Consider the following 16704-nt stretch of genomic DNA (forward strand, 5'->3'; position numbering starts at 1 on the left):
TGCCAAACTGTGGAGCCGAAGCAAACCTTGTCCAGACCTTGTGCTTCGGGCCTTGCCTTCCCAGCATCCTGTTTCTCACAATTGTAATACTGCAGACCGGTAGTTGCCATGATAACCGTCGCCACGGGCATTTCGGACAGGGCCCGCATTTCGGACGTCAACTTAAGTTGCACTCAAAACAAAAACAAAGTTAGTGAAAAGGCTACTCAATGAGCTTAGTGCGCTAGTACAGATTTGGTAATGATCGTTGGCTTCGGCATGTTGTTTGTGTTTGCATGTGTCCGAAATGGGGGCCCTGTCCGAGAAACCGACGGTTACTTTACAATATGAAAGCGATATACGGTTAACACCTGAAGAGGAAAGACTCTGTACACCATCGTCATTTGGAGACGAATCGAGGCTGACAAGAATTACTATGGTCGTTGTGCATAGACAACATGACTGCAATCCGTGATACTATCAGTCGATAAACTGGACAGACACAATGATGAGAACTCACAAAGCATATCCATCATTGATTCTTTCACTCGCTTCCTTGCATAGGCGCCTGATATCGACTTCACCCCAACCGTTCCTGGTCAGTACCTCCGTCGCGTTCCCCTCAAAGCTGGCATTCTTGTTGGATCTAGCCTTTCGATTGGAGTAGTCATGGAGTTCAATTACTGAGTACTCGCTGAAGCAGCCCATGACCGCAAGCCAGTTGTATGAAGTACTCTGTAGGCAGTTGTAGAGTTTGAGGTGCATATGCTGCATATGCACCTTTCTCGCTTCCCGGTATTGGGCGAAGGACGCATGGAGTCTCGCACGGCCCTCCATTTTCTGGACGCCGGGACGAGAATCTAGACTACAGTACGGAGATGAAGCGAAGTGGCGCTGCGAGAGTGCTTAATGGAGCTGGGTACTCCGTACTGCGCAGTGCTCGATGATCACAATTCATGAAGTCCAGCATCGCCACCATTGCTATATCCCCGTCTCTCGACCAGCCAATAGTACAGAGTAGAAGCCATTGGAGAAACCTGCTCTAAAGACACCCCTGGATGACTTGCAGGACTTCCCCCTTCGTCTACTTCGTATTGGGTTACTCCAAAGCCAGGAAATGGCGCGAGGGTAGCCATTCGCGCCTACTCGCATGCTAATCTTTTCGACGAGTTGGCCCCAGGTCCCGCAGTAAATCACGGCAGCTTCATTTGGCGACAAGGACCCCCAGTTACCTGGCAAAGGCCACCGATACCTCAGGACATGAAGTCACGGCAAAGGCCATTGCCAACACAAAGGTTGCAAGGGTTTGGAATGTTTGGGAAAGCACCGCGGAAGAACCTCATCGCATCCAGTTGCTGGCGCTTGACCGGACGCCAGCTGTTTGACCAGGCTGCTGTTTCCTAATGCTCAGTGGTCATCGTTCCTTGATGATGGCATTCAAGCCCATTCTTAGAAAAAATGGGTTTCGGGCCCCAACTTGTCCCAGCGGCTTAAGATTTGACGTATAGGCATAAATATCGGCTTCTTCTCCCTGGAGTCCTAGGTGCATCTCAATTCTCAAAAAAAGTTGGTCGAAAGCGCAATAATCGATTTGTTCTATTCTTTGCTCCATCCTTGCCAAAGATTTTTGTTCTTCGAAGGCGATATGTCTCACCAAGAGTTCATCCAGTCTTTTGAAAAAGTCCCAAAGGAACTGTTCCGTTTGATTACTGGGCCCAGCATCCGCATTCGTGCCAAACCAGGCCCCTTGAGACCACAAGGGAGCTTCGACCTCCTCACCTACGATGGAAAAGTCCAACCGAAGGCTCTGAATCCAGAGACTTACCAATGTGAGCGGAAAGTTACTTTATCCCCATCTATGGACTAACATCTGACAGCGCCGAACGGTGCTTCAATGCGCCCGAATAGCAAAGGACAGCAGAGGATTGTCAAGGATTTCAAGGGCGATGTCAGTGTCTACGCGATTCCCGAAGGTTAGTGACATATAACGAAATATTAATATTGAATTGAGCTGATGGACAATAGGAGTTGAGCTTCCGGAGGACCTTATCCTTGTTCATGAATTCGGTGATCATTACGCGCTCCAGCCAAGCAAGGAAATGACAGTTGAAGGTAATGTTACGCACTACCGTGCTTAGTCAGCATCCTCGCTTAGGTCCAGCTCTTGTGCGGCCCACGCATTTCTTCGATGAGCGATGTATCTAGTTTTCTAGAAAGTGGACTATAGACAGTTGTTTGTCGGACAGGTCATCTTTCCTCGCACTGGTGGCCCCGTCGACAGTTATGAGCCCTCGCCCTTTCTACTGAGCTTCCGAGGGTTTTCCCGTCCTTCTTGCGCTAGCAGCTGTCCGTTGAGACGGCACCTGACCCTTCCTTGTGGCTGTCCCTTGCGACGGCACTTTCCCTTTGCGTGCGACTCTCTCTTAAGACGACTCCTGATCCGACTGTACGTTCGTTCGCACCATGGATCCTGCAGTCAGACGGGTTATTCTTTCGTCACACCGCCAGTGGGACGATTGGTTCTCTGGTGTGTGGTACTTCGCAACGATTCATGAGATCTGGAAATACGTAGACCCAAATGTTGAAGATCCGCCCGCATTGGTGGAACCGGCTCCTCCTACCCCCGGCGACATCAGACCGGGTGCAGTTCGCAGATCCCAGCTCTCGGAGGGGGAACGCGAGGACTTACAACAACGCGTTTTTGAGTATGAGTTCCAGCATCGTGACTGGGCCGATAAAGCACAAGCTATGAAGCAGCTCCATCAAAGAATTTGCTCCACGGTTACGGCTCAGACGCTAAAACGCTTTATGTCCATCACATCCGATCCGGGTACCAACAATGCCCGAAATGTCCACTTGTTGCTTCGAGCTCTAAAGGATGAATTTGCACCGTCTTCTTCTGTCTACAAGTACGACCTCTCGCGCCAATACGAAGCTTTGAAACAAGGTCCCCGTGGTCAGGATCTGGTGGCCTGGGTTGATAAGTGGCGTGAAATCAAACGGAAACTGGATGATGCTGGCATGAGCCAGAGTGCCCTGATCGTTTCCGACTTCATCGATGCAAATTATCGTGTCAACCACAGTTTCACGGCCACACGCTCATTGGATGCGCTGGAAGGAAGAACTTCGTGGGAGCAACTGTCATTGGACTTTCGGAGATATTACCAGCACATGTCTGCCCTTCACAATGCACGCAATTCGGCCTTTGCGGCCAAACTTGGTGGCAAGGGCACCTCCTACACCGAGGCCAACACTCCAGATAGTCAGCAACGACAAGACTCCAACCAGCAACAGCGACAGTCGTCGACACCACGACGCGGTCTTCGTGGCTGTGTTTGTGGCGCGAAACATCGCTTTATAAACTGCCCATACTTGGTCCCCAGTAAGCGACTTCCAGGGTGGAAAGAGGCCCCGGATGTACGTCGACGCGTGGACGACGCGATGAGAAATCCAGAGACCAAGGCCCTTGTTGAGAACATACTTGCAAAGAACGGTGTTCTGCAACAACCACACAATTCTCCTACGTTACCCGGTCCATCGCATACACAGCAGCCTGACCCACCTGGACACTCTGACCAGCCGAGTGTTTCGTTCACCTTTGCGACGCTTTCGTCGTTTCACACGTCAGCACCTAGTGAAGACCACCCACTCTATCGTTGTCTCATTGCTGATTCTGGTGCTGACACTCACGTCTTCAATGAGACATTTCGTGACCGACTTACGAACATCCGGAAGGCTGGCCCTCACCAATTCGTCGCCCATGGAGACTCTCTGTCACCTATTGTGGCCTTTGGCGACGGCTACCTACGATGTGAGGATGGCTCAATGATCATACTCAGGGATGTGGCATATGTGCCCAACTTCCAGAGCAGTCTGGTCTCACTGCTCAGGGCTGCCAAGGCGGGCTGCAGAGTCACTCTGACTAGTCGGGGTCTTGACCTGTATCTTCCTAATGGTGTCAAAGCCACATCAGCGGTTCTGACGGACAATGGATTCGTCCTTGAACGCTTTTCCACGGTTCCGGAGACGAGCCCTGACTCCGGCAACTTCTCCTTCGCCGCCAGGTCGTCGACTCAACCTTCTTGTTCTTCGGCATCCACGGAACTTTGGCGCCGCCGCCTAGGATGGCCTAGTTTCGAGGCTATCTCTCATCTTCCGCAGAATATTCAAGGTGCTGAGATTACGGATCTTGATCACAGACCTACCAAGGGTGATCCAGTACCCCTTGAGGAGGCCTACGAACTGGCCAATCCGCGTCGCCAAATCAGCCGAAGGCCACCGACTCGTCCACCTGAGTATCCGTTTGAGTACGTCTGGTTTGACATAGTAATTGAGACCTTGACTGGGTTTGATGGAACCACGTGCATTCTTCACTTTTATTGCCCGTTTACGAAACTGCATGTGGTGGAGCGGCTTGATCGCAAGTCACAAGTCAGTGATCGTGTTCGCGACTTTGTCGCTTATGTGGAGCGTCAGTTTGGTACGAGTGTTCGGGAGCTCCACTCGGACAATGAACAGTCCCTGGATAATGATTTCCGAGCATGGGCTTCTCGGACTGGACGACGTTTAGTCACTTCAGCGGAATATTCCCCAGAGCAGAATGGCACAATTGAGCGTGCTGGTCGGACTCTTGGTGAGACACAACGGTTTCTAAGAATCGATGCTAAACTGCCCGAGAACTTATATCCGGAGACCTGGACTGCTGCGGCGTATCTTCGGAATAGGACCCCAACACGCGCTCTTGGTTGGCGCACACCCTGGGAGGCCCTATTTGATTGGATGCGGGCTGAGGGCAAGACCAGATCTGTGTGGACGAAGCCTGTTGTAGGCCATCTACGTGCCTATGGTTCACGAGCGTATGTTCTGGATCACAAGGTTCCGAAGGGTCGCAAGTCCATGGCCAGGGCCCATATCGGTTACCTGGTAGGATATGAGTCGACTAATATCTTTCGCGTCTGGGTCCCCATCTGAAGAGGGTGTTCCGATCCCGCGACGTTCGTTTTGATGAGACCAAAAGATACGACCCGGACTGTCCACACATTGACGCCCAGCTTCGGGAAGAGGTTGATGAACTCATTGAACTGATTCAGCTCCCGGAATTACAACGGCAGACTTCGAGGCGGAAGTCAGTTTCATTCGCACAGGATACTCCGAATCGGCGCGGCCCGCAAACCTCGACACCGCGGGTACCTACTCATGAGAAGGTAGTGATGGCACCTCCTGAGGGTTCCCGTAAAGACGCCTTTCTTCCAACACCAAAAGCAACTCCGGAGCCGTCCACTTCGGCACGGGAGTTGCCCTCTCCGACTTCTGATGAGCTTGGTCCTGGAAGGCAACTGGAATGGGAGCTGACCACCTTGGTGGATACCAACCCACCGCCTACGAACGTACCATCTCCTCTCCCCATTCCCGGAAGCTTCGACCCTACCTTTGTTGAACCTCCTACTCCGTCTGCTCCTGTCCATCCTCGACCGGGATCAAATAATGCACCTCGGCGGGCTGAAATTTCGGCGGACATCTCTGAGGAAAACATCGTTGAAGGGAAGCGACGCCGCCGTCCACCCAAAACGACCCCGAGCCCGACCACCCTCCGTACCTTCCACACAACCCTATTCACTGCGTTCCAAACGAAACTTGAAAATAGAGTCCATAGGTCTGAACTGCCACCAGAGCCTAAGTCGTGGCGGCAAATGCTGAAACACAAGTTTCGTGACTTCTGGTTTGCGGCTTGTGGGGAAGAAGTGAAGAAGCTGGAGGAACGAGGCACATACAAGCTGGTCCCAAAACCATATGGGAAGCAGATAATTCCTCTCATGTGGATATTCAGTTACAAGTTTGATGATGACGGGTACTTGGTCAAGTTTAAGGCCCGTCTGGTTGCTCGTGGTGATCTTGTTACCCCCGATGGTCGTCGTACGCGCTCAGATACCCTTGCTGCTCGCACTGCCAGGGCACTACTCGCTATCATGACCTATTTTGATCTTGACGGCACGACACTACGATGGGGTCAACGCATTCCTCAACAGCTACCTGGATGATGGCGAACAGGTATACTGCTATTCCCCAGAGGGTTTCAAACAGCCAGGGATGGTCTGGCAGTTGATCCGTGCCCTATATGGACTGCCTCGCTCCCCGTTCCTTTGGTTTCGTGAGCTATCCACTACACTCAGGTCGTTCGGTTTCCGTCAGGTTCTCGAGGACGAATGTTTGCTAACCAACGGACGGATCATCATCTTTTTTTACGTGGATGATATTGTTGTCCTGAGTCGCAAAGAGGATCGGGACGAAGCTGATAGCCTCATTCACAAATTGAGCCAAAAGTACGAGCTGAGGGCCATGGGTGACTTGGAGTGGTTCCTTAACATCAGGATCACAAGGGATCGTGAGCATGGAATCACCTACATGACCCAGGACGCCTATATCGACAAACTGTTACAGACCTTCGCCGTTACCCCCGGCCCCAGGGTCCAAACGCCCCTGGAGCATGACACATCTGCCTACACGTTGAACCCTGACACTGCCACCCCGGAGGAGGTCCACAGATACCAACGGAAAATCGGATCCCTCATCTATGCGGCCACGATGACGCGGCCTGATATTGCGTTTGCGGCTGGTCTACTAGCTCGTTTCATGACCAATCCGTCACGCTTTCATGAGAGTGCTGTGGACAGGTTACTTCACTATCTCCGGGACACCAAGGATCTGTCTCTGTGTTTCAGGGCGACTGGCCCCTCTGGTTCCTCGGTCAAGACTTGGGAAGGTGCAAGTGATGCTGCGTTTGGTGACGATCCTGCCACCCGCCGGAGTTCAGAAGGATACTTGTTCAAACTCTTCGGTGGTCCTATTGATTGGAAGGCTGTCCGCCAGGCTACGGTCACGGTCACGACGTCCACCACTGAAGCTGAGTTCCTAGCGGCGACCAGTGCTGGCAAGGAAATCTTTGCGTGGAGACGTTTCTTTAGCCAGCTGGGTTTTGATCCTGGTGAAGATCTTACTCTCCAGTGTGACAACAAGATGGTTGTCAACCTGGTATCGAATGAAGCTCCTGTCGTTTCCACTCAGCTCCGTCATGTGGATATTCACCAGCACTGGCTACGGGAGCGTGTACAGGATGGTTCCCTCTCTATTCGTTGGGTCCGAACTGCCGACATGCCCGCGGACGGCCTCACGAAGCCTTTGACCTCCGTCCAAAAGCACCACCGCTTCATCTCTCTTCTCGGCATGTCGCATTACCCTCGTGGCTGATCACTCGTATCAGTTATGTTCCTTGTTGATTGTTTCCTGTTTCTTGAGTCCTGTTCGTGATTATTCTACCTATTTGTCCCTACTTGTCCTGTATCCTTGCTTGTGACTTGCCCGCACTGCGAGCTGGAGGGGGGTGTGTTACGCACTACCGTGCTTAGTCAGCATCCTCGCTTAAGTCCAGCTCTTGTGCGGCCCACGGATTTCTTCGATGAGCGATGTATCTAGTTTTCTAGAGAGTCGACTATAGACAGTTGTTTGTCGGACAGGTCATCTTTCCTCGCACTGGTGGCCCCAGTGCGACACCTCTCCAGCACACCGCCATGAACTATTGTATATCAAAATCATGTGTACTACAGAGAATTCAATCGTTCATCTTCGCGGCACAATAACTATCAATAGGCTTCCAAACAAGGTCTTTGAAATGCGTTCCAGTTCCAGCGGTCAACGCTCTAGCTGGCTCAGTGGTCATGTATACCATTTCCAGCAAGATATTACAAACATGGAAGACCATTTTTGGTACGCCCCCAGGACGTCCGAGATTGCTGCATTTCCATTCACCCATGCCGCCTCCTCAAATGCGAAGATCGCCGAGCAATGAGCGAAATTCATGAGGATTGTTGCTCAACAACGAGCTCCAGAATCTCTAGACCTCAAACCTGGCCATTTTGGGTTTAAGAAAAACGTCCTAATGCAAGCGAAGTGACAGATCATATGGGTGCAGATCTTCCAAAAATTCATCGGCCTGAGCCCGACTCGAAGATGCCGTTCGCTAAGTTTGTGGGGAGGTTTTAGCTCGGCCGTTGCGATCAGGCTCTCTGAAAGAAACGGGCTGTGACTCCATATCTACGCACTGCTGGCTCGGAGTCATTGTCGGACCCAAATCCTGTGATGATGATGATGCCCGCTGCGGGGCCCAGGCAGACGCCGATCCGCTACCCGACCCTGCATCATCTTTCGTAGAATTTAGGATCGCATGGACGCTAGTGGACATCGGCTGTGAATTGTCGCTCTTTTGACGTCCTGGTGGTGGTGCTGTTTGTCCCTTAACCCTTAGGGCCTCCCGGCTGTTGGGCGTCAGAGTGCTTTGTTGAACGCGTGCAAACTGTCGGGAAAAACTGGGATTGATTTCAGTTAGGAGCGGTCCGTGTCAGTAAGCTAGACGGAGATGATTTGGAATGATTGTCGATTGTAATTCTGCCTGCTCCTTCGATGGTGCATCTGGTGCTTTCATCAGGGCCTCGGTTCGAGCCTACTCCGGGCTAGCCGCCTAAGCCGAAGTTTAACGGCGACCCCAGTTCCGCTGCCCCATTGTGACGGGACACTGTTCGCCACCTTGGAAAGAAAACCCGGAATTGAATGATCTCATGACGGATGGAGTACAGTACGGAGTAAGTACTGTGTCAAAGGGGTCGGCTGTGGGTTCTCGAGCAGCCTCGCAGCGAGAATTCCTTGATTCAGGATCAAGGAGGAAATGCCGTGGCCAAAACCCTGCCCTCATCACCAGGTCCCCGTGAATCTGTACGTATTCTGTGGCCATTCCGGTTACAAGGTTATTAGGCTACCCTTCCACCAGTTAGTGTGTAATTGCAGGCGGCCCGTGCCACGCTTTTGATTTGTGTGCGGAGGAATTTTGCTGATGGACGTAACTACTCGTAAATTACTTACCAGGGTCCAGGGGAGGGAGATTCCTGAACCGCCTCGGGAGTCGTCGGTTTAACCTTTGACCCATGGACCTCCATCTCCCTCTCTGCTGGGGGCCAAGTTCAGTGTTGACTCTCTCCCCCTCTGGCCAGCACCGAGCCCTCTGATCTCGATTGCAAATCAATTTGAACGACCCATTCTCGACAACTCCCACTCTGTTGATTGTCATTCCTGTATCTCTTGCATTTCGTTTGTCAAATGATGTACATAAATTAAGGTCACTCCCACCCACATGGATGGGAAAGTAGACTCAGAGAATCGACATTAGTCTTACCGTTGACATCCATCTCCTCTGATACCTACGACATGCTACATAACCTGCAATAATTCAACATTGAAATGTGTGCATTGAAATGGAGCAGGGTAGTGTAGTTACATATCCCAAGTATGTAATAACCAGAAAGCAGCGATCAAAAAGAGGCCGAGGACCTGCATCCTTGCGGCTCCATGAATACTTCGTCCAATCACTTCCTTAGACGTGATGAAAGGAAATTCGCGTTCAATTCACCGGACGTTGTCCGTAGACGACATAGCTGCTCATGCCGTTTTGGCATTTGCGGTTAGTGAGTACTAGGGCTTAGGTGCGCGAGTATGTACTCACAAATCAAACAACATATGAATATCCCGCTTCTTTCCGTCTTCACGGGCTTGGCTGCAGAGAACCCGAACCTCCTCCGGTTTCCAATCCTCGTAGCGCGTCAGAACAGCCATCGCGGTGCCCTCGAAGCCTTTCGCCTCGGCTTGCATCCGGTTCCATGCGCCGATGTCCTTCTGCACTCAGATACAGACGTCAGTTTTTATTCATTTTCTGACTGGTCACATGGCGAAACTGACAAAATGACGATCCTTTGGCCAGGTGCCATAGGGAACAACGAATTTCTTCACCCTGATGTTCTTGAAGCCAGCGTCCCTGAACCATTCTTCAAGCTTGGGCCCAGGGTTGGCCTCGTAGCCAGCCTTCTCGAATGCATCAATGACAAGCTCCTGATACTGCTTGAGCCATGTGCCTTCGGTGCTACCATCATTTGAGTAGGGGTGTGAGTTCCAGTCCTGAAACTCAACCCAGCCTCCGGGCTTGACCGATCTATCTTTCGTTAGGGAGTGGAAGAGGTTCCGAAACTTCTGATAACATACCGATAGCACCGTTCTAGCAATTTTTTGAAGTCTTTGATTGACGCCGCTAGGAATCTGGCATGGATAAAGTCGAATGGATCGTTCCCATAAGTCCATTCCGACTCTATGTCGTCTACCAGAAACTTGACATTGGGCGGGACTCTGTTATGCCTCTTGTCAGTCGGGTCAATGTTAGGTGGGTTTGTTGCGCTGACTCACAATGTTGGCTGAATAGGGCTCAAATCACAGCCAATTACCTGGGAATTGTCAAAATCTTGTCTACCTGAGACATTCTTGATGTTCAATACCTCAGATTGAGGGTTTTGATCGGCTAAAATGAGTTAGCGCGTCCGTATATGCGATGAACAAAGTAAGCAACCTAACCAAAATCAATAGCCCATATCCCGGTCCCAGTTCCGAGGTCGATGACTCTTTGTGGACTTTTTACTGGAGCGAGGAACAGACGTCTATTGAGAAGTTCGAGAAACATCTCATGTAATATGTCTAACCTGTCCATTTCTTCTTCGTCATTAGGAAATAGGTATGCTAGACATAGCAATCAGCGTACAGGTCTTCGGCTGACTGGAGTGAACCCCCTACCTCCGTCGCGGTATCCATGATACTGACGACCATTTTCACGGCGATAAGCGAGAACAGACGAAGTCAGCGACTCCGTGTATGATGACCTATCCCGTCGACGAGTGAGCACGCTCTTTTGGAATTCAATGGGATTACACCACGCACAATTCATCCCCATAGGACGAGTCGTTCTCGTACTGTGTCTGGTGAGCAGGCGCGCTATGTAAAGTTCTCAATGGAGGATGGCATACTGAGTCGACGTCGACAATTGTTGGGCCATTGTTGTTGATGCTGGGCCGCTCAGATTCCGCCATGGTTAGAAAACAATGGCTTCGGGGTTAGTGATTTGGAGCAGCTTCATCCTATTAATATTAATAAGTGAATACGGACTCGCTCGTTCAACAGATATCCGTCGGCTGGCCGCCATGCATGCAAGGGCTCTCAAACGACGGCTCTAGGCCTATGTAGATCCTAGCCACTTCCTGTCAGCTTTTTTTTTTGGATAGATCAGTTTCAGTGACCGCCCCTGATCCAATCTTGCGTGGGTCACATTGTAGATCACCACTGCGGGGATGAGCAGACGGAGTCCGGACTCCGTAAGCAACGAATCTAGCATGGCCCTCCACTTCTGAATGGTAGGATGAGAATCCAGCCACGGAATAGTTCGGGCGGGGAATGCGCGGAACTGGCGCGGTTGCTTCCCGCCACAACCTTGATGGAATGGCCAATGGACAGGAAATGAGTATCGGGCGCGGATTGGTTGCGGGTTGATGGTATGCTATGAACGAGTCTAAGACGGAGTGAGCTTTCCACTTGGTCTGAGTTCAGACTTCGAGGGTGATGCGACAGCCACCACTCAGGCTTAATAATGTGGCTGCCTCGCGCAACACTTCGCCTCAAACACCCCTGCTGAAAAGCGTTGGCGGGGTTCTCAAAGTCGTCAGACAAAATGCCAAGACCCGACTATCCATGTACCGGTACTCCCTATTTACGGAGTACACTGCTTAATTAATCGGGGTCTTCCCTGAGGTTGATTTCTGCACGTCGCCCAAAGTGATAGGCGGCACACTTGAACAAGAAAGCAGTGAGGAATGAAGGTGAGGAGTGGAAAGCTAATACTATCCGTTCACGGTTGACCACACGGCGAGCATCATGACGGACGACTGGATGTTGAATTATGCCTTTTGAACCCGAGTTTCCTGTATCACTTTTCAGCTGGACTAGTGTCCACTCTCCACTCACCCATCGTTGGCTATGCAAACTGGAAGTACATTTCTATGTAGACTTATAGTCCAAAGCACTCCTTGCAAGTCACTTCTCTGTTATTCGGACAAGCTGGTGTGAGGCGCTTTCGCAGTGGCGGAAAACTGCGAGTTTCTGAGACTGAAGCGCCCCATTATGGACGATTTAGAATGACAGATTAGACATGATTCATGAAATGTGTCTCGTGATGATGCACCGAAAATTAGATCTGGCACCAGTCAAAAAGCCTCAGAGAGTGTTAGATCTGGCGACGGGCACAGGCATTTGGGCTATTGATTTTGGTAAAAGTGCTTTCTGGTAGCCGATACAGAACGAGAATGCTGACTCATTCGTAGTAGACATGCATCCTGGCTGAGGTGAGGAACATAGGCCAAAAGGACCCCAGGTGAATAGCAGCACGCTGAGCCCGGATCTGTGTTGTTACAGGTAATCGGTTGCGACTTAAGCCCAATCCAGCCGAGGATGTGAGTTTGACCAGATTTTGCAATGATTCATGGGATTGACGGAGCTTTGAAGGGTTCCTCCCAATCTCAGGTTTGTTGTAGATGACATCGAGTCAGACTGGACCTATGGTAGCAATTCTTTTGACTTCATTCACGCCAGATTCCTAGCTGCTTCCATCACGGACTATCAACGGCTTGTCGAGCGGTGTTATCAGTACGTCGTGGGAACTTTGATCGTTATCCAATGTCCTTGACTGACGAAAGCAGATCACTGAAGCCCGGCGGCTGGGCTGAGTTTCAGGATTGGGATTGCTACCCGGAGTCAGAAGACGGAAGCATCTGCGAAACTAACCTTGACTATTATTATAGCAAAGCCCTCGAGGCCTTTAAGAAGACAGGCTACGAGGTTTCCCCTGGTCCTAAACTGAAGGAGTGGCTTGAGAAGGCTGGCTTTGTGGACGTTCACGCAGTAAAGTACACCGTTCCATACGGCACCTGGCCTAAGGATCGCCATCTTGTCAGTTTCCTCCTAACCTTGGCCTTAAGTCACTTGACAAGCAATCGCTGACCTGTTCATAGAAGAAAGTTGGCGCCTGTAACATGGTTCAAGCCGAATCGAGTGGCTTCGAGGCCTTCGCGATGGCCGCCATGACGCGACTCATGGGCTGGACTAAGAATGAAGTCATAGTTCTTTGCGAGCAAAGCCCGCACCGACGGCAGAAAGCGCAATGTTCATATGCTACATAACTTGTATGTATTACACATCCCTTGGGAATGTCTGCTTTCGTTCTTCCACACACTAACTATAAATGTCATCCGCAGTTACGTCGTCTACGGCCGGCGGCCAGAGGAGACTTGCTCGAGAGTGTTGACTCCCCGAATTTACCGTGGATTACGCAAAGTTTCTTGCAAGCGCTCTTAGACGCCTCGGAACTACTATTGCATTACTTGGATGTGTGGTTTGGAATTGGAAGCGGATGCGTCGGGTAGGCTTAGCCCAAAACAATCCGAATACGTCCAAGAACAACGCTCATATTCACTTCAGACTCCCAGAGCAGTCATGATGTACCGAGATTATTTCACTCCTTTGAATGTATCATATTCCCTTCTCAGTCAAAGGCCCGTTTGTTATTGCCGATTCGAAGTCGAAATCGACTATGGAGATCATACTCGGATTGAACATCTGAAATTCTTCCAGTTATTGAGCCTTGAGAATGGGGTCAATATTGCCAGACAATACTACCGTGATTCAGAAGATGCGCCGGCAAAGCCATGTAGGTGTCCGAAGGCCGGGTGAAGGTTGAAATGCAAAGGGAACCACTACACGTTGTCCCAACAGGGATCGAGGTTATCTCCCGAGCGATACCCGCCTCAAAATCGTGATTTCCCATGTTGCCCGTGTTCCTCTGCCCAATGATGAGCCTGATGTGACCTTCAGATTTCGTTTGACCAGTCTTGTAGAAGCAGTTTCAAGAATATCCAAATGGATATTATCTTGTTGAAGCCCGTTTTTGCAAACGAACGTAGTGAGTGCAAGGGTGTTGTTACTTGTCGTTCAGGGTCATGGGGCCTTAGCCCTACCTAAGGGACACGAATATGAGCCCGAGTCGGTCAATAGGCCGGGCAGAGTAATACTACCAAGTGGCTGACTATGTGCACAAAGCCATCCAGCCAATGCTGCACCTTTCGTGGCCCATGTTTCCATCCTATACCGGAATTCTTCCCGATCCAGCCCCATGACCTGGGTACCGGATCCTACCCGCAGTCCTCCACGCAGTCATATCCCACCATGGCCGCTGAAAATGGTGGCATCCACGCCGGTCGCTATCCGAACGCGCCACCGACCGGCGCCGTTGGGGATTTGAAGGACTGAGCCATACCAGTCGACAGTTGCCAACGCGGACTCATGGCGGATGGTTCTTTTTGGCACACCACGATTCCACTGTGGTCTTGTCCTGTTAAGGTCCAACTTGTACTGCCTACATCTTGGCATTCCATCAAAGATGTCGTCGAAATTGCATGTAAACCCACTATTGAGGTACAATTTTAGGGCTGGAGTTGGGCTTTCTGTACTTCGTGATGCACTTCACACCAACTAAGCGTGTCTTGCAGAGAAATTCGAGGAGACCTCATTTCTGATGTACGACGCACTGGTACTAGTCTACACCACAACGAAGCATTTCAGACGCGGAATAGTTCCCAAAACCCATCATTGAAGGGGAGGTGCATGGCGTCCATCTTATCACCAGCACAGAGGAAAAGCAGGCTGATGATTGATTGTTGTGCCACTCTCACGAAACAGCGGTGACATTCCTTCTCAAGAATGATGCACTGCGTCGCACATATCTGCGCCTTCACGGCTACCCCAGGTAGTCTGTCAACAAATAAGTTAGTGTGGAAGAAGCCTAAAAGAATGACGGGCAAGGAGCAACTTTGACAGATATCTCGCGCTCCATGGGCCACGGCAAACTCTGAGTTTGACATGCTGGGACAAAAGCCACCGACAAGGGCAGCTGGAGAAGGGAGGCCACAACAGAAACACGAAGACCACAAAGCCAGTCCAATCCGGTACAGGCAGCTGTATGTTTGCACAAACTCCCAAGTCGCGCTGGCAAACACCATCGCCTATTGAAACGAAGAGGAAGGGCGAGACTTACCACATGAAGTGTAATCGCGGCATAAATCTTAATGGCGCCATGGAAGTATCCAAATAGGATGGAAACAGGGAGTAGCATGATATCTATCGCATAACGAATGTAATGGCCCAGCAGCTTTATAAATTTTGAAAAGAACATCCACGTCAACAGCAGTCCTCCCATGGCCAAACGACGCGAGTCCTGATCCCAGCTCTCAGTGGCTTTGTTGCAGAGATAGACAATGGCCGAATCGCCGATGAGCGCTGGGGGCGACAAAGTCGTGAGATACACGGCGTACGTGCTATATGGTTGACGGCTAGATTGATTATCGAGTTAGCTCCCTCATTGAGCTTCTAGGACTGTCTCCGATCCAAGCAACTTCATCTGAAATAACGGGAAATCAGGGGCGGGGTCTCGAGCCAAACATAATAAAAGTACAAATGGAGAACTTCGTAGTAGTACTTACGTCCAGATATGTCGCTCCACAAACATACTCGTCAAATTACTCCGCCAGTTGCTCCGGGACCACCGAATACACTGCCTAAGATAAGTCGCATCTTTCGCCAGCGTAGTCTTAACTTCGACTTCCGGATGGTATTGCATGTAGGTCTCCCAGCCGTGGGAAACCATCCAACGGGTGATAAAGTTGTCGTCATCCGCATTGAGCTGGTTCTTGCCAAACCAGGTTTCATTGGTGAAGGCATGCATAGATGCGCGATCCTGGAGGATTTCGGTGCGGTAGGCGACGGTACGGCCCGACATGCACACGATTCCACCGTCAACATTGGTGGTTGCCGCGCAGTCAAAGTTTCTGCGTTCGAGATACAGCGCGCCGAGGAAGCCCCAGATGCGCTCGGAGAACGTAGGGTTCTCCTGGCGCCGCAGACGCTGGCAGGTCACGACGCCGCCGAATCGCTCGTCCGTATCAAAGGGTGCAAGGATCCACGGCAGCGCGGTTCGCGGCCAGCTGACATCGTCGTCGGCCAGGATGGTAATGGCTGTCTTGACTTCTGGAATGGCACGGACCATCTGGCGACGCTTGTTCGGGCGTGGTAGAGAGAACAGGCGCACCTTTGATGTGTCGACCGCCGGAATGGTGCGGAGCATTCTCTCGGCCTTTTTGCGGTTGGCTTCGATGGTCACCAGTAGCACCTCGAAGGGCTTGTTGGCCAGGATGGTGCGGATGGCCTCCTCCAGCTCATTGCCACAACCCTCTAGGGTGGGAATGATGACGGTAACATCCTTGCCGCTCAACCGCGGCTCCTTTGGGACTGGAGTCGGCTTGAAGGTCCAGAAAGCCACCAGATTGACGACCAAGCGCACGTAGCGATAGAGACTAGAGACTGATTGTCAGTGGGGAGTCTGAACTTGATCGTGGAACTTACAAGAGAATGATGAAGCTAGTTGTGAAATCGATTCCCATGTTTGCACACAGTGATCAATTGGATTCGATATAGTTCAAGTAGGTTCGGCGGCAATTTCCTCGTATCCAACTTACTTTTGACCTCGACGGCAACTCCGAAGGATCTCTAAAAGTAGGCCGACATCAGCTGCAATCTGGGTCTCATCAGATGTGGTGTTTCCCAGACGTTGTATTATTCTGGCTTCTTCAACATCTGCACATGACACCGAGCTACCGGCAATTTGGGTTACAGAACCCAGCTCGCCGGTCGAGCTGGAACCCCATCCTCCCAGTAATCCTGATGCACTGTTTATGGAGTCCGTTCCCATGGCACCCGGATTCG

The 16704-nt window shown here is 51.1% G+C and overlaps 7 protein-coding genes across 7 annotated transcripts; 5 read left to right on the forward strand and 2 right to left on the reverse strand.

Annotated features, from left to right (window-relative positions):
- Nucleotides 1-1624: 1624 nt before the first annotated feature.
- Nucleotides 1625-2117, forward strand: VTN31DRAFT_4904 (uncharacterized protein; the record flags this gene model as incomplete). The annotated part of the gene is made up of 3 exons (XM_069405344.1): nt 1625-1808; nt 1857-1952; nt 2005-2117. 3 exons carry the CDS (start codon nt 1625-1627, stop codon nt 2115-2117), a joined length of 393 nt encoding a protein of 130 aa, XP_069260417.1.
- A 325-nt stretch (nt 2118-2442) lies between these two features.
- On the forward strand, nt 2443-4950 carry VTN31DRAFT_4905 (uncharacterized protein; the record flags this gene model as incomplete). The annotated part of the gene is made up of 1 exon (XM_069405345.1): nt 2443-4950. The coding sequence occupies one exon, from the start codon at nt 2443-2445 to the stop codon at nt 4948-4950; it is 2508 nt and encodes an 835-aa protein (XP_069260418.1).
- A 239-nt stretch (nt 4951-5189) lies between these two features.
- Nucleotides 5190-6017, forward strand: VTN31DRAFT_4906 (uncharacterized protein; the record flags this gene model as incomplete). The annotated part of the gene is made up of 1 exon (XM_069405346.1): nt 5190-6017. The coding sequence occupies one exon, from the start codon at nt 5190-5192 to the stop codon at nt 6015-6017; it is 828 nt and encodes a 275-aa protein (XP_069260419.1).
- Nucleotides 6018-6066: 49 nt separating this feature from the next.
- On the forward strand, nt 6067-7224 carry VTN31DRAFT_4907 (uncharacterized protein; the record flags this gene model as incomplete). The annotated part of the gene is made up of 1 exon (XM_069405347.1): nt 6067-7224. One exon carries the CDS (start codon nt 6067-6069, stop codon nt 7222-7224), a length of 1158 nt encoding a protein of 385 aa, XP_069260420.1.
- Nucleotides 7225-9424: 2200 nt separating this feature from the next.
- On the reverse strand, nt 9425-10931 carry VTN31DRAFT_4908 (uncharacterized protein; the record flags this gene model as incomplete). The annotated part of the gene is made up of 10 exons (XM_069405348.1): nt 9425-9458; nt 9527-9696; nt 9760-10009; nt 10060-10200; nt 10258-10295; nt 10347-10369; nt 10423-10584; nt 10639-10724; nt 10783-10814; nt 10869-10931. 10 exons carry the CDS (start codon nt 10929-10931, stop codon nt 9425-9427), a joined length of 999 nt encoding a protein of 332 aa, XP_069260421.1.
- Nucleotides 10932-13300: 2369 nt separating this feature from the next.
- On the forward strand, nt 13301-13620 carry VTN31DRAFT_4909 (uncharacterized protein; the record flags this gene model as incomplete). The annotated part of the gene is made up of 2 exons (XM_069405349.1): nt 13301-13309; nt 13369-13620. The coding sequence occupies 2 exons, from the start codon at nt 13301-13303 to the stop codon at nt 13618-13620; spliced, it is 261 nt and encodes an 86-aa protein (XP_069260422.1).
- A 1020-nt stretch (nt 13621-14640) lies between these two features.
- VTN31DRAFT_4910 (uncharacterized protein) lies at nt 14641-16382 on the reverse strand (the record flags this gene model as incomplete). The annotated part of the gene is made up of 4 exons (XM_069405351.1): nt 14641-14697; nt 14981-15275; nt 15426-16295; nt 16345-16382. 4 exons carry the CDS (start codon nt 16380-16382, stop codon nt 14641-14643), a joined length of 1260 nt encoding a protein of 419 aa, XP_069260423.1.
- Nucleotides 16383-16704: the final 322 nt, after the last annotated feature.

This window comes from Thermomyces dupontii (assembly GCF_041956625.1).
Source record: "Thermomyces dupontii strain NRRL 2155 unplaced genomic scaffold VTN31scaffold_4, whole genome shotgun sequence".
Lineage (NCBI taxonomy): Eukaryota > Fungi > Ascomycota > Eurotiomycetes > Eurotiales > Trichocomaceae > Thermomyces > Thermomyces dupontii.